General features: G+C 53.8%; 1 protein-coding gene across 1 annotated transcript; it reads right to left on the minus strand.

Annotated features, from left to right (window-relative positions):
• Positions 1 to 20,931: 20,931 nt before the first annotated feature.
• On the minus strand, positions 20,932 to 24,704 carry SOX8 (SRY-box transcription factor 8). The gene is made up of 3 exons (XM_041401649.1): positions 24,038 to 24,704; positions 22,546 to 22,784; positions 20,932 to 21,823 (listed from the first exon to the last, which is right to left on the minus strand). The coding sequence occupies exons 1-3, from the start codon at positions 24,478 to 24,480 to the stop codon at positions 21,099 to 21,101; spliced, it is 1,407 nt and encodes a 468-aa protein (XP_041257583.1). The 5' UTR covers positions 24,481 to 24,704; the 3' UTR covers positions 20,932 to 21,098.
• Positions 24,705 to 25,858: the final 1,154 nt, after the last annotated feature.

Below are 25,858 nucleotides of genomic sequence, written 5' to 3' on the forward strand. Positions count from 1 at the left end.
CTCATAGAGCCGCACTTTCCCTGCAATAATCCCACCTGCTTGCCTAAGATGTGAGCTGGGCTCTTTATTTTCTTTTTAGGCTTTATTGCCCTCCCCCCCCCCCCCCCCCCCCCAAAAAAAAAAGGGCAAAACTCAGGGGGAAAAAAAAAAAAAAAGAGTAGTTATTAGGTAAGGTAAAAACAAACTTTGCCTTTCATTCCTGCTTTTATTGGTTACTGGAAAATAAGTTTTACAAACTATCTCTTGCAGAGGACTTGTTTGCAGCTAGTTTATATAGTAGCTTTTGTTCACATAAAAATTTAGAAAGCTCCTTTCCTCTTCTCCTTTCCCCCCCACCCCCTGCAATCCATAAGGGAGGAATTACAGTGTGAAATATATCCAGCACTAGCAGGGCTGTGTTGTGAAGCTAAAATGAACACAGTAAATTCTGAGAAGGAATTTGTTTAACCTATAACCTTAAAGTAATAAGTGGAGTGCTAAATGTTTTGGCTCACACTGATATATTTTTATAACACTTGGCAAGGCAGCTCGGAGGCTGAGAGGAGAGCTGGAGTGCTGCAGGAACAGTTCCTGCTCCTCCAGCCCCGAATCCCGGCTGGGCACCGACCCCAAAACCCCGTGTGGGCACCCCCTGGAGCAGGGATGTGCCACCCGTGGGTTCTGAGCGTGGTGGGACGCACGTGGATCCATCCAGGGCATCTCCTGCTGCCCGCTTCGAGCTGCGTTGGTACTGAATTGGCGTTTTTAATGGAATTGGGATCCCCGAGGAGCTGTGTGGGACCATGGGCACCGCCTGGAGCCAGCAGCAGTGACCCCGCGGGCCCCGCTGGGAGCAATAATTCCCCTCCTCTGCCTCTCCCGGAGGTTTAAGGGCTGCAGGGCACGGGCCTGGCTTTGCTTCGTTAACACCCGCCTGAGAGGGTGACCCCGGAGCTGGCCGTGCCACCGCCACCACTGCCACCACTGCCACCACTGCCACCACTGCCACCACTGCCACCACCGCCACCACTGCCGGGGCTGGCCTGGCTCCCGCGCCCCGAGCCACAGGGACAGCCCAGGCTGGGACCCGGGAAACACCAGGAGGGGTGGGCAGGGCTGGGATGGGGCAGGAGGGGTGGGAGCAGAGCAGGAGAGCCAGGATGGGGAGCAGGACTGGGATGGAGAGCAGGATTGGGATGGGGAGCAGAATTGGGATGGAGAGCAGGATTGGGATGGGGAGCAGGATTGGGATGGGGAGCAGGATTGGGATGGAGAGCAGGATTGGGATGGGGAGCAGGACTGGGATGGAGAGCAGGATTGGGATAGGGAGGAGCAGGACCAGGATGGAGGTCAGGACCAGGATATGGAGCAGGATTGGGATGGGCAGCAGAAGGACTGGGATGAGGAGCAGCACCCATCCCATCCCATGAATCCCATGAATCCCATGAATCCCATGAATCCCATGAATCCCATCCCATTATCCCATTATCCCGTTATCCCATGCCATGCCTGGCCAGGCTCCAGGGCTGTCTCTCCTTGGGCCCCCGGGGTGCTTTGCCTGCAAAGCCACACAGGTTAAAGCCAATCTTTCTTTCTTTCCACACAACATCACTCTTGTTGCCTCCCAGGCCGAGGTGATGTTTTTCCTGGGAAGAGCCCAAGAGCTGGATTGCAGAGCCTTGCTGAAGGTGCTGCTGATCCATCAGGGCAGGGCTTGCAGGGAGCTGAGGGGAGGAGGGAATGCAGCCCCAAACCCCCATTCCTGGGGGTCTGTAAGGTGGGAAATGAGGGGTGTCCGTGTGGGGAACGAGAGGTGTCTGTGTGGGGAATGAGGGGTGTCTGTGTGGGGAATGAGGGCTGTCCGTGTGGGGAATGAGGGGTGTCTGTGTAGGGAATGAGGGGTGTCTATGTGGGGAATGAGGGTGTCTGTGTGGGGAACGAGGGGTGTCTGTGTGGGGAATGAGGGGTGTCCGTGTGGGGAACGAGGGGTGTCCATGTGGGGAACAAGGGGTGTCTGTGTGGGGAATGAGGGGTGTCTGTGTGGGGAATGAGGGGTGTCTGTGTGGGAACACCCCAGCACTGAGGGCAGGCTGGGTGCTGAGCAGGGCTTTGGGGAGGAGATGGGAATTAGGATTTGGGGGGATTCCAGGGGAGCCTCCCCAGGCCTCCCAGGCAAGGGGTCTCACCTGTGAGCCCTGGTGGAACACAAAGGGTCTGTCCCCAGCCCGGGGCAGTGCAGATCCCCCCAGCCACGGCCTTGATTTGGGAAAGCAGCGCCTGGCAGGCACTTTCCTCAAGTGCTCAGGTCAGATTTGTGCAGTGACACACTCAGCACTGAACATCCATTCCTCTCATCCTGCTGGGATGCTCTTGGGAATTGGGAATCCTCAAAATTCCATGTTTAAAGATGGGGAAACTGAGTCATGGCACTTTTTAGTGATTCTGTCCTTGTGGGAAGCCCAGCCCAGGGCAGGACAACACCAGGAGCTTCGCTCATCTCTGTCACGCTCCAAAGCTCCTTGGAGACCAGGAGGATCCATCCTGGCACTCCGTGATCCCTGAAGGTCCCTTCCAGCTCAGGACATTCCAAGATCCTCTGGACTGGGGCATTTTCTCTCCCAGGAAATCAGGGAGCAGTGACAGCAGGAAAGTGTCCCCCCCCCCCCCACCTCCTCCTCATCCCCCTGTTTCATTTTTTTCCATTTGTAATTTGGCACTATTAATCTTGGGGGAGGGAAGGGGGTATAAATAACTTCCCTCCCCTTTCCCTGCCTCCCCTCCCAGATCATTTCCCGTGGATTAATATTTGCTAGCTCGTTTGCACAGTAGCCTGTGGATTTTCAGCCTCGTGGCAGGAACGATGTTGACTGGCCGAGAAATTACAGAGGCTTTGCCCTGGCACAAAGCAAACAGTGTGTGCTGTAATCAGACTCAACACCTCGGCTCGGAGTGAAAAGAGATATTATGTGGCTCTAATTTCCACGCAGGATTAGGTGTTTGTCTTGTAAAGCCTTCAGGTGGGGGAACCAGGGGGGAATTTTGGGAGACGGGGCTGCAGGAGCCGGGAATTGGCAGCTCTGCAGGGCCCTCGCGGCTCCTAGGGGCTGCAGGGACTCTGCTCCTGGATCCCCACAGTTCATCCCCATCCAAACCCGCCCCCAGCAAGGATTTTCTCCTCATCTCATTTTGGGGGGAACCCAGAGCCCCTCCAGTGCTGTCCCAGCTGGCACGAGGCCACCTTGGGCCACACCAGGAGAGGGATCTTGAGTCAAGGAGAAGGAGCCGGGATGGGTGAGGTGACACTGGCCAGAGCCACATCCCAAAAACGCCTCTGTGCCCTCCAGGTCTGCTCTGGAGGGGTTTATGGCCTGGCTGGGGAGGTGTGAAGGGACAGCAGCACACTCTGAGCTTGCTCCTGAATCGGTTCCTTGTTCTCTGCAGGCTGGAGAGGGCCCAGCCCCGGCTGGCCTGGGACGCCAGGAGCCGCCGGCTCTCCCTGGAAAAACCACCACAGGCACCGGGCTGGGAATGTCCACCCACAAGGAGACTCTGGGGTGGCAGCAGCCCCAGCAGGGCCCTGGCAGAGCCAGAAACCACCCAGAGCCCAGCTGGGAGCAGGGCCTGCCCAGCGTGGGGAGAAGTGTTAGCTGCTGTCAGAGATCCCCTGGAAAAATGATGGATTCGGCAGCTCTGGAGGGAGAGCTGCTGTTCTGGCACTGAAATCCCTCTTGGCTCGGCGCACACACAACCTGGAGGTGCCTCACAGCCTGCACGGTGCCATCCCAGCTCTGGCTCTAGGAATGCCAGGAGTTTTCCCTGGAATTGGCCCATCCAGACTCCCAGCAAGAATCCCCCGGGGTCAGTTTGTGCCCACGCAGGGCACCGGAGCCGTGGGGTCCCGGGCAGCCTGGCAGGGCTGGAGGAGCAGCCCTGCAGAGGAAGGAGCAGGGTCCAGGCTGGCAGGAGCCGGGAATGGGATGGAGGAGGCCGGGATGGCTGCCAGGAGCGCCGGGCGCCAGGCACAGGGAGCTCCTGGAGCCACCCCGGCTGCCCAACCTGGGTTTACCCACGGGGTGGGCAGGGAGCAGGACCCCCCTCAACCCTCAAGCATCCCTGGCTTTTCCAACCCCATCCCTGGGAAGAGAATTCCCTGGGCATGGAGGGTGGGGGGCAGCAAGGAGCCCCCCTGACAGCTCCCGATTCTCAGTGCCCCCAGAGCGGGGTCACGGCTGATTTTTGGGAATGTTTTTGCAGTGGCATCCAGGAGCAGGCAGGATCCTGCCTGGAATGTTCAGGGAGCTCTGCCACGGGCACATTCTTCCATGGAGTCATTTGGGTGGCAGTGCTGGCTCTGCTCGGGACGAGCTGCAGCAGTTGCTGGGGTTTTTCCTTCTCTCTGCAGGAGATTCACCTTGGATGTGGATTCTGTGAATTCTGTGAGTTCTGTGGAATATTGGACACCAAATATTCCACAGGAAATCTGGGGTGACAGAGCTCGGGGTCAAGAGAAAAAGGGTGGTAGAAAGGAAGAATTTGGGAAAACCCCAATGGCCCTACACGGTGAGAAATTTGGATGTGAAGTCAGTATTCCAACCTTTATCCCCCGCTGAGTGCAAGTTTTGGGGCTGGATAAATGACTTCTAAAAGGTCTCTTCCAACCCAAATCTCTGGATTCTATGGCTCAGCCCCCCGGGGGCTGCTCTCTTCCCGAGCATCCATCCCTTTTTCCTTCCCTGTCCCTTCAGAGCTGTGTCCCTGCCTTCCCACTGCAGCCCACCCCACAGAAACCCAGTGACAATTAACATGAAATATTTGTCCCAGGAAAAAGAAAAGGGCTGTGCCTTGGCTGGGGAATGAGGAGCCACCTCCCAGCTCTGTGCCAGCCGGGGTTTCTGGCACAGAGCAGGGACAGGGAGGACATCCAGGCCTTGGTGGCCCTGGAGCAACCCAGCCCAGCGGGCTGTCCCTTCAGCCTGACTGGGAAAACTCTTCCCAGCAAAGCAGGGATAGGTTTATTACCCCTGTCAGGATCTGGGAGTGGAGACTGGCAGCACAGTACAGAATCCAAGCCCAGCGTAAGAATTCCAAGCCCCTGGGGATAAGGAGATTAAAGAAAAGGGCTGTGCCCACCTCCTGTCCTGTTCTCAGAGAACGGGATCTGCTCTGGCTGCCTGCATGGAAAAGGGCTCCAAAGCAGGGCTGAGCCCCTGGCTGCTCCTTCCACCCTCCTGGGGCAGTCCCTGTGAGCCAGAGTCCCTGCAAACCCTGTCCCTTCAATCCACATGCCTCTAAACCCCTTCCCTCCAAATCCTATCTCACCATCCTGTCCCTCCAACCCCCATCCCTCCAATCCTCATATTTGTGAGCCTCATCCCCCCAATCTTTATATTTGTGAGCCCCATCCCTCCAAATCCCTTCTCTCCAAATCTCACCCCTCCATCCTCGGCTCGGGCTGTGCCCACTCCAGCTGCCCCAGGATCTGGGATCCTCTCTGCTGGAGCTGCCCCAGGATCTGGGATCCGCTCTGCTGGAGCTGCCCCAGGATGCGGGATCCGTGCCGCTGGAGCTGCCCCGGGCAGGGCTAACGCCATTCCAGCCCGGCAGGGATGGGATTCCTGCTCTCCTCCCATTCCCTCTCTGCTCCCATCCCACCCCTCCTGCGGCCCGGGAGGCACCCCGGCCCCTGCCCTGCTCCCGCAGCCTTCGGGAGGAGCCAGAGGCACGGGAATCCCGGGATTGTCCCCGCGGGTGCTGCCCGATCCCTCGGGATGCATCCAGGGTACCCCGGGCTCCAGCACCCAGCGCCCTCCCGAGGAGCTGCAGGCAGGAGGGACCTTTGGGATGAGATGTCCCAAATCGGAGCAAGGAGTTTTGGTTCCTACAGGCAGGAAAGTTCTTCGCTGGAATAGAAAACAGCGGGAAAAGTCACATCCCTCTCGGTAAAATCCACTGCTGGAATTTCTGGGGTTATCCAGGAGGGAGCTGCTTTTGGGGAGCACCGAGCCCCTCTCCTGGGTCAGCTCTGCCAGAATGAGGGGCTGCAGGGTTTGTAGGAGCAGGGGGGTGCAGAGCTCTGGGATAAAAGGGAAGAGTGCCTTAACCAGCTAAAATTCTGGGAATTTCACAGGAAAAAAAATTAATTAATAGGAAAAAAAAAAAAAAGAGGCAGTTAATTGTGACAGCTGCAGCTGCGTTTGCTCAGGGAGGAGCAGGAGCTTCAAAGGCTGCCCTGACCAAGCTCTCCATCCCTGTCCTCAATGCCCACATCCCAAAATCCCTCGTGGGCCAGCAGGGACATGGATACCCCAGGAGAGCTGGAAAACAATTCCCTCCCACCCTGGGGCCCCTCCGAGCAGCCTCTGCACCGAGCTAAGGATGCAAATCCCGGTCCCTCTCTTTTGCATCTCATCTGCATCTCATCTGCATCGTCCTCCTGCTCTGCGAGAGCGGGAATGGGGGGAACTGCCGGCTGGGAGCGGGGATGGGAATGGGAACAGAGATAAGGATGGGAATGGGAACAGGGATGGGAATGGGAATGAAAACAGGGATGGGGAAAGGGAGTGGGAATGGGAATAAGGATAGGAATGGGAACAGGGATGGGGATGGGAACGGGGATGGGAACAGGGATTGGGAAAAGGAGTAGGAACAAGGATGGGGAATGGGAATGGCAATGAGAAAGGGGAAAGGGAAGGGGAATGAGGATAAGGGTGAGAATGGGGACAGGAATGGGGAATGGGAATGGGGATAAGGGTGGGAATGGGGACAGGGATGGAGATTGGGAAAGGGATGGGGACAAGCATGGGAAATGGGATGGGATAAGGATAGGATAGGGATGAGGATGGGTGGCACTGATGCCACTCGAGGCAGGTCCCAAGCCCAGAAGCAGCACCTGAACTGGCACTTCCCTTCCTTCTCCCTGCTGTAGGAACTGGGATGATCCAGCTGCGATCACCATTAAAAAGGGAATTAAGTGGCAGGGAAGACTGACCTCAGGAGAAAATTGGATCTGATGGGAGCGAGAAGGTGGGAAGGGAGATGTTCCACCATCCCACAGAGCCCTGAGGCCCTGTGCTGTGTCCTGATCCCTCCTCAGAGAAGAGAAAAAGCAGAAACTCCCAGAAAAAAGAGCCCCTTTGCTCTCGGAGTGACCAAGCAGCTGGGAACAATTCCAAGGGGGCTGCTCCAGTGGTTTTATCCTGGTTGTGGACCTGGGCAGCTCCTGAGAGCCCGGTGGGTGTGATGAGCTGGGATGTTCTGGGAGAACCAGTGGGGAGCAAGCACAGAGCCCCCAGTCCTGGAGGTAAAGGAATCACAAATCCTTCCATCAGGGTGAGCACATGGAGCAAAAATAACCTAATATTACTAAAAGTAATAATTAATATTATTAAAAATAAAGCTAATTAAAGTTATTTTGAAGTTATTAAATATGAAACCCTTTTCAAGCTGTGGCAGCAAGGCCAGAGTGTAGAAAAAAAGTAAAAAATTCGGCCAGAGAGGCTCTCAGGTGATGGGAATAACAAGGGGGCGGGGAGGGGCGGCCTCCCGGGTAATGAGGATTATTTACAAATCATTTCCCTTGCAAATCAGGAGCGGCTGCCCCAGCCGGGCTCTGCACCCGGCTCCGCCCACGGAGCACCCGGCTTGGGCCAAATCTTCTGCTTTTTGGCAATAAAACACCGAAACCTGAGCTGGTAATTCCCTCTGGGATGCTCCAGGGCTGAGGCAGGATCTCATTGTCTTCCTGAAGCAAAGGTAATTCCATGTTCTCCATGGGCTCTGCTGAACAGGCAGGTATAAGGCACAGGATTGGGGTTATTTTTTTGTATTTTTGGCAATTAACAGCGGTCATAATAATTTTTCTGGTTATTTGCAGGCAGAGCACCCGTCCTGTGTCATAGAACAGCACTTCCCAACTGTGGGAAATAGATTTGTGGTGAAATTTTGGACTTTTACTTTGTAAAAAGTGAACTTCTGGTTGTGAATTATAACATGTGTATGGTCTCGCCCTTCACATGAGACTGAAAATGGAATAAAAGTTTTTAAAACACCTCTCAGTGACCCCATCTCTGGGTCAGAAAAAGACATAATCCAGCACCCAACAGCCTTGGAATTCCCTGCAGCACCTCTCAGCAGGATGGGTTCCCTCATTCCCAAGGGAATTCCTTTGAGTGGATCCAGCTCCGAGCAGATCCAAAGGGCTCTCGTGGAGCTGGTTGGGTCTCACCCCGTGGAATCTCCCCTAGGATTGCCCTGTGCCTGTTCCCAGCCCTGGCAGTGTGGGTTCCATGAGGGAATGGGAGCCTGGGCCTTGGAATTGGGGCTGATTTGGAATTCCAGGCGCGTGCAGAGGGCTGGGATTTGCGTGAGAAAGGTTTGGTGGGAGAAATCTCAGGGCAAATCCTCCTGTCATTTCCGAGTCTCCAAACTCACGGCATCTTTCTGGACACCGGGAATGTGGCTTGGGATTGCAGAGGGGTCACAGGAGCTGAGCCTGGCCCAGGAGCACCCAGAGCCTCTGGAGCATGGAGAGATTTATTCCAGCAACTCCTGCTGGAACCATCCCTGAAATTAAGTTCATTAGGAACTGACCTCCACGTTTTTCCCACCGGCGCCAATCCTCCTGGAGATTTTTGGGATGAGCAGTGCCCAACTGGGCAAGGTCCTGCAGAGCAGATGGAAGCTTGGAAACGTGACCCAGAGCTGCCTCCTCTCGCTGTCCTTTGGGACCCAGGGGACAATGGGACAATGTTTTGCTGGGAATTCCCTGTCCCTCTGCATGGTGCTCCCAAGAAAAATGGGAACGCAAGGGCTGCCCTGGCTCCTCTGGGAATGCCAACAAGAATGGGAATTGTTGGCCATGGGCGTGGTGGGGCCCAGCTCTGAGCCTGCCAGGCTTGGAATTCTGCCCTGAGTGTCCACATGGCCTCAATAACGATCCCATTCCCCCCTTCCCTCCCTTCCCCACGGCCTCTCCAGGGCTGGGGGGGCTCCTGTGCTGCCACAGACAGAGCCTCACCCTGCCCAGGTGGCTCTGGTGACACCACCTGCAGTGACCCATCCACGGCAGGGCCAGCTGGAATATTTGCCCATGGAAATTGGGATGATTCCTTCTGGCACCTGCTGGTTTCATTGGCACAGTGGTGATGGATCAAAGGTTGGACTCCATGGCCTTGGAGGTGTTTTCCAGCCCAAATGATCCTGTGATTCCAAAAGAGCTGGCTCCAAACCCAAATGGTTCTGGTGACACCACCTGCAGTGAGCCATTCTGTAGGAAGGCCAGCTGGAATATTTGCCCATGGAAATTGGGATAATTCCTCCTGGCACACAGCACTCAGCGCTGTGGTTGGATTGACACTGTGGTGATGATCACAGCTCAGATTTGATGGCCTTGGAGGTGTTTTCCAGCCCAAATGATCCTGTGATTCCAAAAGAGCTGGCTCCAAACCCAAATGGTTCTGGTGACACCACCTGCAGTGTGGACCTATCCCGTGGGAAGGCCAGCTGGAATATTTGCCCATGGAAATTGGGATCATTCCTCCTGGCACGTGGCACTCAGCGCTGTGGTTGGATTGACACTGTGGTGATGATCACAGCTTGGATCTGATGGCCTTGGAGGTGTTTTCCAGCCCAAATGATCCTGAGATTCCATCAGGACACGACAGGAAATCCGGGAAGCCCACGAGGAGCTTTCCTTGGGCTCTCGGTGCTGGATGTGGGATGGGGAGGGGTGAAACCCCCCCAGATCAGGTTCTGACCCCCAGGCAGCAGTGCTGGAAGAGAACAGCGTTTTTCCACAGCATTTTTCCAGCACACCACTGGTCTCCAAGCAGCAGAGCCCTCATTCCCAGCCCTTCAGGTGCAGAGCCGAGCCGGGGGAATTGACTTTTGTCTGGCTCTGAGTGGGGCTGCTCCTGCTGCAGCTGGGAGGGGATTTCCCGTCAGCTGCTGGAAAAAAAAAACCAAAAAAAACCAACCCTCCTGCACGGAGGGAGCTGATATTCCATGAATAAATTGGAGTGGTCAAGTCCTGTTTTGTGTGGAAAGCACGGTTCCCTGCCGGGGATCCGGCTCCTCGGGACTTTGGGGATATAAATAACTTCACAGGCTCCCTCTCCAAATAAAAGCAACGTTCAGTTATTTGATTTTTTCCCCCCCCCTTTTTTTTAATTTTATGCAAATGATCTTCTGTTCTGTGTTATTATGTAAACGAGCCAACTGAAATGGTAATGAGGGAACCCAAAGTATGCATATATTAACTGCTGCTATGGAGCTTTACACCTCCAGAAATGGCACCAAATCCCATTTCCAAGGGAGGCACAGGTGTCCCGAGGGGGAAGATTTTCCTCCAGGACTTGGTTCTTGCTGCAATCCTGCAGAGAATAGCCAAGCACTGGATCCAGCACTGAAATTCCCAATTTCCAGTATGGGAAAAGGGGTGGAATTCTGTTAGCACCGGCCTGGGCAGCAGCAGATCGCATCCCACCTCCCCTTACCCAACAAATCAGAGTCGGCACCATCAGATTTCCCTGGTGGAGGCAGAGCCTTGGGAATTATTCTCTCCAAACACTCCACTGCAACAGGGAATCCATGGGGAAACCACTCCAGGGTTGGGAGAAAGGATCATTCCCAAGCTCAGGTGATCCCAGGTGGGATGAGACACACCAAGAGCAGCTTTAAACCCATTTCCAAAGGTCAGGGAAAAGGTCAGGGGGTCTCCGGTGAAATCCATGGCAAAACTCACTGGTTTTAAAAGAACTTAAACATTTCTGCTTCCCTGCTGCTCCACGGGATCCTCTGCTGCATGGGACACAGCTGAAGCGAGGAAAAGCACCCCGAGGACAAGAATCCCAAAAATATCTTCATTTTCTACCTTTTTCAAGAGGTCAAAATCATCAATTTCCCACCTTTCCAAAACTCCCTGAGCACTGAAGCTCAGCCCACGGAGCAGGGATCAAATCCCACCAAATCCTGCGTCCAGCTGAGGTTTGAGGCAATTCCAGGGGCTTTTCCCAAAAAAGTGAAGCAGGTGTTGGGCACAGAGCTGACAGGGGAGGCTGGGCTGGAGGAACCTTGGCCAAAATTCACCTCCTGGTGTCTGATGTTGGGAATATTCAGCTCCAAACAACCTGGGACACAACCCCACAGATCCAACTGTTCCCACTTTGTGGGAGTGGGATCCTCCTGCAGGCAGTGGGAGTCTTCTCCTCCATCCCAGGGCAGGTGGAAGGGAAATATCTGCAGCTCCTGGCTGATAATTAAATAAGAACCAGCAAATAATGGATAATTTGTTATAGGAAAAGCTCCCCCGAGTGCCTTGGCTGATCCAAGAGCTCAGATCCAAGAGCCTGTGGAAGCTTTCCCTGAGCTGGCTGGGTTTGGAACAAGCCCACGGTGGTAATAAAAAGAAATCCCTGTAATTAGGGAAAAGGGAAAATCCAAAGGATGCTGTTGGAGTCATTTCAGGCTGGAAATCCGTGTCCTGAGGTTTGGGCAGGGAGCTCAGGACAGCCCAGGAGCTCGTGGGAGGTGGGGATGGGGGAGCACCCCTGGAATGGCAATTCCCAGGAAATTGGGGTGTCCTGAGGGTGGGATGAGGGCACGCCCCGAGTTTGGGGTCTGGGCTGTTCCCATTCCCAGACTCTGCCTGGCATTCCCTGAGGAAGCTCCAGCTGCTCCCCCAGGCTGAGCCTTCCTTCCTGCAGGACAGTCCTGCCAGGCTCCTTCCCCATCCCAAATCCCAGCAGCATTTCCACAGCCTTTCCTTGAGTGGATTTTCCCAAAGATTCAGAAATTTATCCCTGGGAAGACCCAAAACTCAGGATTTATCCTGGTTTGAGTGGATTTTCCCAAAGATTTGAAATGTATCCCTGAAAAAACCCAAAAATCAGGATTTTTCACTCACAAACCAGATGTTTCCAACTTTCCTCTCTCTCCCAAGCAGAAATCTTGACATTTCTCTGGGAAAAAAAAAAATTCTGGGAATCTCCCTGGATTGGGGCTGGTTGTTGAAATCCCTGTTTTTCCTGGGAGAGCTCAGCAGATCTTTTCTTCCCAGAAATAGAACACAAACTTCTCCCACTCGGATGTTTTGCAGAGTTCAATCCATTCAAACAAACAAACTCCTTCCAGCTGGAATTTGGGAAGCACCTTGGAGAGGTTTTGGGGTTCTCTGTGTCCCGTTCCAGCTGCTCCAGGCTCGGATCAGGCTCCAGAGCCTCACTGATGTTGTTCTGATGGATTCTGCTCCAAGCTCCTCCTCCCTGGAATTGATTTCTCCTAAAATCTGGATTTTTGCTGGAATTTTTTCTGGTTTTTTAGCCCCATCTCCATGTGGGGACCAGGAGAGGCTCCCAAAGCCAACGGATCCTGCGGGGTTCAGGTGGCTCCAGGGATTCCCTGGAGCTCCTGGGAAGTCCCTGCCCACCTGGAGAGGTCCCAGCAGCTGCTCCTTGGATTCTCCTGGCTGGGAAAAGGGGGATTTATAGGAATTCCTTCTGCTCATTCCCGAAGCACAGGGAAATTTGGGATCAGAGACAGAGGAGGAGCAGATGGAGCTGTCCCTGTGTCCTCCAACTGGGACCCCCTGTGAGGGGTGGGAGGGTTCCTAAACCCCCTGGGCTGGGAAGGATGGGGAATGGGGAATGGATTGGGATGGGAGACAGAGCTGGAATCTGCCCCAGTCCATCCCTGTCCTTCCCAGTGCATCCCTGTCTGTCCCTGTCCTTCCCAGTCCATCCCATCTCATTGGCAGGAGCATCCAGGGATAAAGGTGGATCTCCATTAAAGTCCCCTTTTCCCCCCTAAAACTTCACACAGCTGCGCCCAGCCCTGACAGCAAACTGCAATTCCTGTTTGTTATTCCTTTTAAGAACCAAGCCCATTCCTCATGGGAATCACACCTACCCTGCCCTTTCCCCTCCCGTGTGTGTGTGGGTTTTATTGAACCTCCACATCAACAACAGCAGCGCGGCTGCGGCAGGAGCCGCCCCGGAGGATGCGAGCGCGAGGTGTCCCAGGGACTTCCTAGCGACCAATAATTCCACTTGGCTGCTTTTCCTTGGGCTGCATCCTCCCGGCCTGGGGCTGGGGAAGTGCTCACTGCCCCAATCCCGGCGTTTTCACCACCACGGGGGCTCCGGCAGCTGCGCGAGGCTTCGGCGGCTCGTTGGGAATGGGGGAAAGCCAAAAAAAAAAAACAAAAAAAAAAAAAAAAAAAAAAAAAAAAAAAAAAAAGAAGCAGGAGAAGTTTATTCCTTCTTTTTTCCTCGTGCTAAATGAAGCTCCTTCTGGCAAGTCTAAATATTTACAGCCAGTCCTCAACACACACACAGAGAGAGAGAGAGCAAAATTAATAAAACCACGCACGGAGCGAGATTCTGCTTCCCCAATTATTTTGAAGTTGAAATCCAACACCCACCCCCCCCCCCCCCAAAAAAAAAAAAAAAAAAAAAAAAGAGAAAATAAAAAAAAAATCCCAACTTTGTTTGCGCATTCTTATTGGCAGCACAATGCCAACAATGGCTAAATAGACAGCAGAATAAATAGCCCCACAATGCCGACAGAAAGGCCTTTCTGGTACTGCATACAAAATATAAACTGTGCCATGCCATTATTATTCCGGAGCCCTTGCTGCAACAGTGCAGTTGAAATTCCACCCCCAATGTGCACCTAATCAGCCATTCAGAGCCCCTTAATGACTTGTCAGTTCTTTGCCCTGCCATTTTCTGTCCAATTAATTCTTTTATTGTGCACCGGATAAAGGAAGACAAAGGCCTTCCATGCAATAATGAATCATTAAAATTCAGCAGCTCCTCTCTTGTGCTCTTGGCTCCTCACCAGCAATTCAGGCTGCTGCGCATTCGTTATGTGTGTGGTGGTTAAAATTCACTCTACCTCAAACAAGACCTTTCCAAATGTTTAACCCTTTCCCAGCCCCGCGATGGGAATTTTGACACGCACCAGGAAAAAAAAAGTGAGGAAAAGAGGAGGGGGGGTGAGAGAGGGGAGGAGAGAGGCAGGCAGAGGTGTTTTGGGTAAATGTTTTAATGTCACTCTGGCAGTCCCAATATTGCCTGAGCACACAGGCACAAACAAATCCAGGGACAGGGAGCCAGGGCGAGGAGGAGAGAGAGGAGGGGACACGGAGAGGGGTGGGATGGGATGGGATGGGATGGGATGGGATGGGATGGGATGGGTTGGGATGGGATGGGATGGGATGGGATGGGTTGGGATGGGATGGGATGGGATGGGATGGGTTGGGATGGGATGGGATGGGATGGGATGGGTTGGGATGGGATGGGATGGGATGGGATGGGTTGGGATGGGATGGGATGGGATGGGATGGGTTGGGATGGGATGGGATGGGATGGGATGGGTTGGGATGGGATGGGATGGGATGGGATGTGTGTGATATTCTGGGATGGGATCTGTGTGATGTTCTGGGATGAGATCTGTGTGATGTTCTGGGATGGGACGGGATGGGATGGGATGGGATGGCTGTGATGTGCTGGGATGGGATGGGATCTGTGTGATGTTCTGGGATGGGATGGGATGGGATGGGATGGGATGGGATGGGATGGGATGTGTGTGATATTCTGGGATGGGATCTGTGTGATGTTCTGGGATGGGTGTGATGTTCTGGGGTGGGATCTGTGTGGTGTTCTGGGATAGGATGGGATGGGTGTGATGTTCTGGGATGGGATTTGTATGATATTCTAGGACAGGATCTGTGTGATGTTCTGGGATGGGATGGGATGTGATGGGATGTGATGGGATGGGATGGGATGGGATGGGATGGGATGGGATGGGATGGCATGGGATGGGATGGGTGTGATGTTCTGGGGTGGGATCTGTGTGATGTTCTGGGATGGGATGGGTGTGAGGTGCCATACTGTGTCAGATGTGTGGCTCCCCATCCCTCCTGGACCTCCCCTCCCACCCCAGCAGTGCCTTTGCCTCAGTTTCCCCAGTCCAGCCCAGCTCCAGAGCGGGTTCAGCACGGAGGGAATCCCTTCTATTCTGGATTAGGAGCAGCTTGGCTTTCACCCCTAATTCGTTTAAGATAAACTGAAAGAAGAGGCTTTTAAACCTGACTCAGTGTGTCCAACTGGCTTTTTTTAACCCACGCTGCCCTAAATCAGGCCAGCCCCGAGCCTGCAGTGAAGGCAGGGACACGCTGGGCCTGCCTGAGCTCTGGGGCCATATGGGAACAGTTTAATAGGGGTCAGCAGCGATGCTGGCGGCTCTTTCAAGCCTGGGAAGGGCAGAGCTGTGATTTCAGCAGCAGGCACCCCCTTTATCCCAACTATTTCTGGGAAAAAGGCCCCAGGTTGGCAGCAGCAGCCACCCCACAGTGTCCCAGCCCTCTGTGGAGCTGGGCTGCAGCAGAAGCCGGGGTTGGTTTGGTGCTCAGACTGAGTTTCCCCACGCAGACAGCGTGGCTTTATGGAAAAATGACGCCTGGAATATCAAAAACTCCCTTCCCACCTCATTCACTCCGGCCTCACCCCCCAGCTGGAACCTCTGCAAATACTCTGCGACAGCAGCCCCACAGCCTGCCACCCATCCTGAGCCACCTGGGGGGCTCTCACTCCCAAAATCCCAGCAGGCAGCATCCCCTGCACCCCAACCCATGGCAGGGATTGCTCTGCAGCCTCCCAGCTCGGCGGGCTGGGGGTGCAGCAGGGAGTGAAGCAATTTGGAATAAGCCCCATTTGCTGTGGTCTGGGTTTATCTCCAGGGGGATTATTTTTAGCTCTTGCTGACTCATTTGGGAAATGGCTTCCCCTCCCCAAGCCTCAGCCTGGTGCCATCCCAAATTCCTGCCTGGAAGAGGCAGGAAATGGCCTGGGAATGGCACTGCCCTGGCTCAGCTGGCACTGCTGGATGGATCCGGGGCTGGATCGGCTCTCCCTGGATCCTGGAATGCTCTGCAGGGTCCCCTCACTGTGTTCATGTGGAGAACTCCCAAAAAACCTGGTGGAGCCTCTGCAGGGTCTCTGAGGAGAGCAGGGCAGTGGTGAGGCCGTGGCATTGTTGTCTCCTGGGGTTTTTCCATGAATCCCTCATGGACAGTCAGGAATTGATGTGAAATTCCCTCCTCCCACCCCCAAAAAGGGACTTTGGAGCCCTTGGTCAATTCATGTGTAGGAATTTGCCCTCAGAGCCCTCAATCCAAACTCAGGGCCCTGCTTTTCCAGCAGTGTTGGAGTTTCCTTAAAGGGTCCCTAAGGGAAACTCATCCTGTCCATGGGGACAGGGCTGTGCCACGCTGGGGTCACTGCAGTGCCACCTCCTCAGGTGGCCACCAAAACCCTCCTGTGGCCACCAAGCCTCCCATGGCCACCAAAACTTTCCCATGGCCACCAAAATTTTCCCATGGCCACCAAAACCTTCCCATGGCCACCAAAACCTTCCCATGGCCACCAAAACTTTCCCGTGGCCACCAAAACCTTCCCATGGCCACAGAAACCTTCCTGTGGCCACCGAAATCTTCCCATGGCCACCAAGCCTCCCATGGACTCGGACGAACCTTCCCGTGGCCACAAAAACCCTCTCGTGGCCACAAAAACCCTCTCGTGGCCACCAAAATCTTCCCATGGCCACCACAATCTTCCCATGGCCACCAAAACCTTCCCATGGACTCGGACATGCCTCTCCTGCTCCCAAATCCCTGTGGCACTGAAGCTCTGCCTTTCCAGGATCAGCTGGAAAAGGTTTTCCTGCCCTCCTGGAGTCCACCCTCTATCCCAAATGACATCACATGTCCAGGCTTTTTTATTTTATTTTTTTTTTTCCCCCCCAAGTGCCAGGCCACAGAGAAGATCCAGCCCTGGAATATGAAGGTGGCAGAGGGAAGAGGTCGATGCACAGGCAGGGACGTCCCTGTGTGGAAGTTTATGAAAGCTCAAGGCTGTCATAAAAATGCCTTTTAATCATTTCTTTGCAAACCTAGTTGATGTCACTCCAGAAAGAATTAAAACAAGGAGGATGGGAAGGGACTTTTTTTTTCCAGCCTGCAGAAAGAATGTGGATATGGTCTATAAAATTAATTTCCTCTTTCTTGCTAACTAGCACTGTCTGAGCTAAACAGCAACACTCTTTATTCCCTGCTCCAAAAATAAAATGGAGGGACTTTTCTCACCCGTGGGTTCCTGCAATTATCTTGAGAAGCCTTTTTTGTTGGCAGCCAGGGGTCAAAAGGCAGCCCTGGTTTCACCTGATCTCATTGACTCTGCAGAGACATTCCAGCACAGAGCCACCAGCCCCGAGCACGGGACACACAATGCTGCCATTCAGCCTGGAAAACTCCTGGAAAATCCTTCTCCTGCCTCAGCCTGGAGCAGAAAAGGGAAGAAGAGGACAAAATGTGGAAATGCAGCAGTAATTTCTGATCAGAATTATATCTTTCTTTGGGTAAAAACAGATCTGTGTTTTCCTCTCAAATGGGAAATTGAGAGGAAGTGTAAATTGAGGAGTAGGGAATGAAATTTGGGCGATCTTGGGAATGTCCAGCTCCCTCTAAACCCTGAGTTTTAGCCCTGGATTATCCAGGGTGCTGCATTTTACCTGCCTGGCACCCTCCTGAACATCCATTCTGTAACATCTCTGGGTTTTACCCCCAGCCCCACAGAACCCCAGGAGCTGTTCCCTGGAATTGCTTCCAGGAGCTCTCCAGCACCTCAGTCCTGGAAGTGTCCAGGGCCAGGTTGGAAGGAGCAGTCTGGGAGGGTGGAAGTTGTCCCTGCCCAGGATGGGACCAGGATGAGCTTTTCGGTCCTTTCCAACCCAAACCATTCCAGGATTTGATGATTCCAAAGCTGCCATCACCCCTTGAACCTATGGAATGGATGTAAAATATAGAAATATGATATCTAAAATCAGGATTGGGTTTACATGATCCTTGTGGATCCCTCCCAACCCCAATTCCATGGCAAAATACAATACAAATCTATATTATAATATACCATTTAATTACCTTATTCCTGTAAATACCAGTAATAATTCAATTTATTTTTGCAAAACTCATGGGAAGTAAAACCAACCGTGGCCACAGCAGGGGGATTTCAAACCTGCCTGGTGGGGATGTGCATCCTTGGGATGAGAGCACAGCTCCACGCTCATCCTGCAGCTCCTGGCTGGGACAAGGACGTGGCACTGGCTGTCACCCCTGTCACTGGGAGAAGGGAAAGGAGACAGGGATCCATCCTGCTGGATGCACGGAGCCCCCTCCCCGTGCTCTCCCAGGAACCAGGGATGCTTCAGCGCAATCTTTAACATTTTGTGGTGATTTTCAATTTCTAATGTCGTTATTTTGGGTGCTTCACCATTTTATCCCACACGGATGTTTTAATTTTGGTCATCAGCCACCAGCGAAGCCACTCCAAGCTGTACCATCAAACAGCCAGCAGAAAGCAAGGATCATCCCCAAAAACATTCCCACCTCACCTTTCGTTTCCTTTTGCCCCTCACAGTGTGAGGCAAACCCCAAGCTCGAGGGCAGAGCCAAAACACATCCATTTTCCAGGCATAAATCAGGATGAAGGGGAAATCTGCAGAGTCATGGGAGGAGGAGAGGGGAGGGAAGGGAATTACGCTGCACTTTGGCTCCGGCTGGAATGAAATCCCTCTGCCAGGAGAGCTGGAAAGGAGCACGGAGAAAATGGTGTCGCCTTCCAGCCCCTCTTGGCAGAGGCTGCAAACACCGAATTCCGCCCGGGATTCTGCTCCCCAGCCCTCCTTAATGGGCTGCAGATTCATTAATTGTCATCACATCCATTCCCCTTCGTGTTCCAGCTTTTTCTCTCAAGCAGGGAAGGCTGGAACGCCCCAATCCCAACTTTTTTTTTCCTCCCAGGTTGGGATCCCTTTGCTCCCCGAGCAGACAAAAGCCGAACAGGGAGGGGATGTTTGCTGCAAGAAAGCAAAATAAAAGTTACAAATGTAACGATGTTAATGACCGTGTTGAAAAAAAGAAATACAGCAAGGCCGACGTGCAACGTATAATTTGGTTGCTCTTGTAATTCAGAGGGATTTATTTACCAGGGCTCACCAAGCAGAAAAGGGAATTTCTTCCTGTAAATTCCCTACAGGAGGAAAATCAGCTGGGGCTAAAACCCTGCAAACCTGGCCTCGTGTGAGCAGCCTGAAATCCTCTGAAATCCTTAGGATTGTGGGCATGGAAATGCCCTTCTTAAAGGAAAAATCAAATTAATTTATCTGTATTTCAAAAAAACCTCAAGAGTAAGACACAAAGCGCAGGGAAAAGGAGCAAGGGAAAAAAAAAGAATCCAGACTAAAAGGGAAATAAATCCTTGATGAAAATATTTTATTCTGAAGATTTCATCGCCTTGCAAGCTGTTTTCCCAGGTTTTTTTTTTCCCCCAGCACAGAAAATAGGCTTAAGAAGAAAGAAAACAGAACACATCCTTGATAAAAAGCACTTTTTAATTTTATCAAATGGATCTGTACAAAAGTTAGCATTGCTTAGTCAGAAGCGAGTGAAGAGAACAGATCAGTAACAACCAAAAGTCTTTCAAACTTTATACAGAAAAATAGATTGCATAAAAATGAGCTTTTTTTGTCTTTTCCCCCAGCCCAGCGTGTCCCTCCCTCTCCCGCCACGAAAGGAAATATGCAAAAAAATATCTTTTAGAAAAAAGAGTAGGAAACGTAGAAAAGGTAAAAAGATGAATAACCTCTGAAAGGTGGGTTTAGATTTACAAAGGCTTTTAAAGGCACGAGTTCCCATAAAATAGATGGTTATTTATATGCTCAGCATACAATGGAAGAAGTAGAAATATATCAATGAAATATTAGTCTAAAAACTAAGTACCCTAAACCCATTTTTTTAGTGGAGGAGATTTTAGTTTCACAGCTTGATGGATGATATCTGGTCCCTAGAAGCCAAAATTAAAGCAGAAGTCGATGGTTTCTCATGGAATTACAGCTCCTTTAAAGCAGTCCTGGTTCTGAAAGCCTCCGAAGACTCCTGAAATCCGATTTTAACAGCCCAAAACAGGTGGCCAGAAAATCACCTGCCCTTTTCAGGCAGCATTTGAGCCTCCCAATTGAATCAGTAATTCCCCCCCTCGTTATTTGACATTCCCATCGGAGTTTCCAGGCGGATTCCTTCAGTCCCTCTCTCCAGCACGGCTCCTGCAGCGGTTCCAAAATGAAAAAAACCCAAAAACCAAGGAAAATCTATAGACTCATAACACCAGTTTATTGTATCATCTCCATTATTTTTTTAGGTTCCCTCCCCCGTCTTTAAAATCTCTTAAAAATTCTACTTTTTTTTCGTTTTGCACAAAATGACTTCATTAATTAAAAGACAAAATAATACACAACATAAATACATATTTAACAGATTAAAAAAAAAAAAAAAACGAAACCAAAACAACCAAAAACATTTGAAGCTTCCAAAAACAAACAAAAAAACAAACCCAAAATAAAATGTTAATTACAGCCAAACCTTGCTTAGAAGAACTCCTGACAAAAAAAATTAAAATAAAAATAAAATCAACAAACACTTCAGACACTGAATTGGTTGGTCCCATCAGACTCTTCCCACGGGATTTTTTTGGGATTTCGGGGCTCATCCCTGTTGGTCCCAGTGAGTTCCTGCCCTCAAGGTTGGTCCGTTCCTCACATTGCAATAGACCCTGAAAGTCTCAAACAGCTTTTTTTGTTGTTGTTTTGTCTCCCCCTCTCTCTCTCCACGTTTTGCACTTGGCCAAACTTCCAGGCCGAGCGAGTTCGGCTCAGTCCAACGTTTTGTCCTTCATTTACTCAAAAGGCATCGCCGGTCCTTTTCCTTTTGTTTTTTTTTTTAACCTCTTGCTTTTTTTTTTTAAATGTTCTGTCCTTTGTTTGGTTGGTTTTTTTAGTTTTTTTTTTTTTTAATTTCTTAAATCCTACGAATCAAAGAAAAAAAAAAAAAACAAACAAAACAAAAAAAAATAGAGCTCTGTCCTTTCGGGGGAGTTTCAAAGCAAGGTGGCGACCAGCAGAAAGTTCCCAGCGGCTCAGGAGGCACTTTGGAACACTCCACGCTCTTCCTCCTCATTCCTTCATTAGTGCATAATTCCAGGGAAGCCTCGGGAGGCTCCGGGAATCCTTTAAGGCCTGGTCAGCGTGGTGTAGACGGGCTGCTCCCAGTTGGCGGTGGGGCTGTGCGCCGGCGGGATGGACAGCCCGTTGAGGATGGGGGTGGCGTAGGGACGGCGCGACGAGTGGAAATAGGGATACTGGTAGAGGCTGGAGGCGTAGCCGGGGTAGGGGTTGTAGTAGTTGGAGCTCTGCAGGTCCGTGTAGTCGCACTGGGAGCTGGAGAAGGAGGCGGCGGCGGCGGCGGCCGGGGCGGCCGAGGTGGCGCAGGCCTGGCCGCCGTAGGAGCCGTAGGAGTCGGAGTGCGCCGGGGAGCCGTGGGGCTGCTCGCTGTAGTGGCTGGGGCTCAGCTGCTCCGTCTTGATGTGAGGCCGCTGCTGGCCCGGCTCGGCCGCCGCCGGCGAGGCCGCGGCCGGGCTCTTGTGAGTCCACACCTGCGCGGCCGCGCCCGAGTGCGCGAAGGAGGCGCCGAAGGAGGCGGCGTTGGCGCCGTGCTCGGCCGGCAGCGCCGCGTGGCCGTTCAGGGGCAGGTACTGGTCGAACTCGTGCACGTCGAAGGTCTCCATGTTGTTGATGACCTCGCTGCTCAGCTCCGAGATGTCCACGTTGCTGAAGTCGATGTTCTGGCGGCCGCTCTCCACCAGGCGCCGGCCCTCGTGTTTCAGCTCCTGCTTGCCGCCGTGGTGCAGGTCGGTTTTGGGGGTGGTGGGCGGCGTGGGGGGTCCGTGGGGCTGGCCTGGGGACGAAGGGACAGCGAGGTTTCAGCAGTGACCACAGAACGCCCAGCTCCTTCAACAAATGTGTTTCACCTGTCTGTTGTTGCTTTCTTTGGGGATTTAAATCTGCGGCACCGTGTCGGACACGGGCGATGTCCAGCCCTGTGACCGTGTCCCCCTGGGATGAGCCCCCCACATGGGACATGGGAGCAGGCTGAGCCCATCAGGATCACTCTGGGACACGGCAGGACAGCCTGGCAGCACCAAACCCCCCCAGGGGGTGCATTCACAGAGTGAAGCCCATGATGGAGCTCATCCTCCCCCTGTGGGCTGCCGAGCCCAGCCCGGCTCTCCCAAGGCAGAGGAACCCAGGGCCATGATCCCAGCACGGTCTGAGGCTGCAGGATGGTCCAGTGCTCCCAGAATCTGTCAGCACACCAATTCCCAGTGCTGGGAAGCTCTGCCCCGGGACCTGGCTCCCCAGGCACTCTTATTAGCCCATCATACAAATAATTAGCCCAGAATAATTCATTCTCCCCATCCAGGGAGCCCGGGATCCCAGCGCTTTGGCATTCCCTATGGCACAGGCAGCTCTGAGAGCACTCACTAAGGACAATCACGGTCACGCTCCCAAGCACAGCTCTTGGGACAACAACTCCTGCCTCGGGCTCTGCAGGGCGGGAAGCAGCGGGATCCCATCCCTCCCCAAGGCACAGGGATCAGCGGGAATGCCACCTTTTACCTGTGTGGTCGCCGTGGTGGTGGGAGTCGGCCATGCCCCCCAGCCCCGTGTCGGCCTTGTAGAGCTGAGTGCCGGCGTGGTGGCTGAGCTCAGCCCCCGAGTCCGAGTCGCTCTGCCCGGCTTTGACGCTTTTCCTCCTCCGGGGCTGGTATTTGTAATCCGGGTGATCCTTTTTGTGCTGCACCCTGAGCCGCTCGGCTTCCTCCACAAAGGGACGTTTCTCGTTCTCGCTCAATAAACTGGTTTTTGGGGGGGTTGGTTGTTTTAGTAAGGGGGCTGGTATTTGTAATCCGGGTGATCCTTTTTGTGCTGCACCCTGAGCCGCTCGGCTTCCTCCACAAAGGGACGTTTCTCGTTCTCGCTCAATAAACTGGTTTTTGGGGGGGGTTGGTTGTTTTAGTAAGGAAGAGAGGGGAAAAAAAAAAAAAAAAAAAGTCAAAATTAGGATCTTTTCCTTACAAGTTTTCTTCTTGTTTTTAGACTCGCACATCCCCACTTCCCATGCATGGATCTGAGCACTTGGCAAGTTAACTACAAAATTAATTTGCTGTGGTAAAAAGGAATTAAAATCCACGGCAAAAAAATGGATTAAAACACCAACTACAGCAGCACGAAAAACCCGACCACTATAGACAGGGGTAACTGGGCAAAACAGAATCCCCCTTCCACATTTCTAACACAATTACAAAATATAATTCCCATGTTTGCCCTGCAAATGCCACCCCCTCACCACCACAAACATTTCCAGCTTTGTTTGGTGCTTACAAAGAAACCACCAAGGCACCAGGGATGGGATTACTGCTTTCCAAACTCTCTGCCCTCTGCCCACACCTCTCTTTGCAAACTCTTGGAGAGACTCAGACCGCAGCCGGAGCATCGCTGGCCCGAGTAGGCAGGAAAAGATGGGAATTGGGTACGGGCAGACAGCACGGGATAAACCACACGGAGAAACGTGGCTCGGGGAAGAGCCTTGGAAAGCAAAGCGGGCTCGGATGCTGCTCAGCAAATAAAAGTTTGCATCCCCCGGCAGCGCTGAGCAGATAAGCGGGGAAATTAGGAAGCTCGTTAAAATAACTGCTAAAAAATGAGTTTAGCTGCGTTTATAGCTTGTAAAGCATCAAGCGAGCCAAAAAGGCAAAAAAAAAAAATAGGAAAAGCCATAAAACAAGTCATTAAAGAAGTCTCATCGCCTGGGGATGGAGAAGCCGCAGGCAAGGGAAGGACTTGTGCATCCCCGTGATGGAGCAAGGAAAATCCACCCGTGGCAGGAGCGGGGGTGCCCAAGCCCCTGCTCGGGGGATTTTTCGGAGCAGGGACCGGTGCGTCCTTCGCGGTGCGGCGGGATGCTCGGGGAAGGGACGGCACCTCCCTCGGAACCGCACCGAGAAGCCCGGATTAACAAAAGCAAAGCGGGCAGAAGCTTTAGAAGCGCTGGGACGGGGGGGTCCGGCCGCGCAGCCCCGCGCAGGACGCGGCTCGGCTCGGCACTCACCGCCAGAGCTTGCCCAGGGTCTTGCTGAGCTCGGCGTTGTGCAGATGCGGGTATTGATCCGCCAGCTTCCTGCGGGCCGCCTGCGCCCACACCATGAAGGCGTTCATGGGCCGCTTGACGTGCGGCTTGGCTTTGAGCGATCCGTTGCCGCGGACGGGCATGGGCACCAGGCTCCAGTCGTAGCCCTTGAGCACCTGCGAGACGGCGTCGCGGATGCAGGCGGGGAAGCGCTCGTCCACCTCGGCCGCGTCCACCTTGGCGCCCAGCGCGGCGGCGCCCGGCGGGCGCGGGGCGGGCGCGGGGGCGCAGCCCAGCCCCTCGGAGCCGGCGGGGGAGAGCGGCGAGTCCGAGTCCGAGTCCACGTGGGACATGGAGCTGGTGGTGCCCGCGGGGCTGCACGGAGCCTCCAGCGCTTTGTCGTGCTCCTCGGTCATGTTGAGCATCGGCGGGCGGCAGAGCCGGGCCGGCCGTGCGCTGTGCCCGCCCGGGGGTGTGGGGGGGAGGCCCGCGCACCCTCCGCGGGGCGCCGCGGGAAAACGAGTAAAAACAAGAAATTCTAGAAGGAAAAAAAAAAAAAGACACGAAACGCTCGAAACTCAGCTCAAAATCCGCGCTAGCCCCCCCGCTCCGCAGCCGGTCCTGCCGCCGCCGCCGGGGCCCCGCGCTGCCCGCGCCGCGCTCCACGTCCAGTGCGAAACGGGGCCCCTGGCAACAAGTTACTTTAAGGGCAGGGCGAGCGGCCCCGCCTCCGCCGCCGCTCGCCATTGGTGGAGAGGGGGAGGTGATTTGCATAAGGGGCGTGGCTTCGCACGGCGGGCCCGTGCCGCGCGCTCGCCGCCTCAGAGCTCCCGCTCCGCCGGTGGAGCCGCCGCCAGCGCGGGGTCCCGCTGCCGCCCCGGCCCGGTGGATGCCGCCCGCCGCTGCTCCGGCTCCCTGCTCCGGCTGCCTCTTTGGGCTCCTCTGTGCTTTTTTCCGCTGCAAATCGTCCGGGCGCTTCACCGCCGCGCGGTACTGGCGGGGACCCCCCGACAGTGGGGATGTGTTTCGCGCTCCGGCGTGCAGCCGGGCTCCCGCTGTTCTAGCCGGGTACCGGGCAGCGGGTGCGGGATGGAGCGGCCGCGTGCTTTTCCCAGCGCCGCGGAACGGGGGTGGCGGAGCGGTGCCGCGGGACCGCCGGTTATTTCAAATCCCCTTTTCCAGGGGTTTTTGGGGCGGTCGGTGCGTGGCCGGGAGGGCAGAGCTCCCTGTGTGTCCCCCGCAGCCGATCCCCGGTGCCCCCGGGCCGTGCGCTCCCGCAGCCCCGAGCGCGTCGCTCCGGCCCCGCTCTCTCCAACGGGCGAAATCGGGGAATCGCTGGAAAAAAGCGACACGAGTCCCCTCCCCGACTCTCTCCCTCCTCTTTTCCCGCAGCCTTCCCGCAGCCGGCTCCATCCCGAGCACCGGGAAGCGCCCGGGAGGTCCCGGCCGGAGGAGGATGCGGCACGTCGGGGTGAGCCTTTGGATGGGGAAAAAAGGGAGGGAGACCCCCAAAATCTGCCCCGTCAGTTTAAGTTGTTCCTTTCCGAGCCAGCCCTGCTATTCCAGCATTTCTTTGGAGCATTTGATTCTAATTATCCGCGGAATTCAGCATTCTAATTGCGATTGAGGGGGGCTTCCCAAATTCAAGTTTTATCTGCTGCTTCCCCCTGGAAAAATAGAGGGTCACGGATAAGATTGACGGAGGAAAAATAAGAAACTGGGCTTCAAGCATTCCAGCGTTTAAAAAGTACCAGGAATATGGTGGTTTTTGTTTAATTACTGTGATGTGTAATAAATAAACCG

Source organism: Onychostruthus taczanowskii, unplaced genomic scaffold, assembly GCF_017590055.1.
Source record: "Onychostruthus taczanowskii isolate IOZ18803 unplaced genomic scaffold, ASM1759005v1 scaffold19, whole genome shotgun sequence".
In the NCBI taxonomy this organism is placed as follows: Eukaryota; Metazoa; Chordata; class Aves; order Passeriformes; family Passeridae; genus Onychostruthus; species Onychostruthus taczanowskii.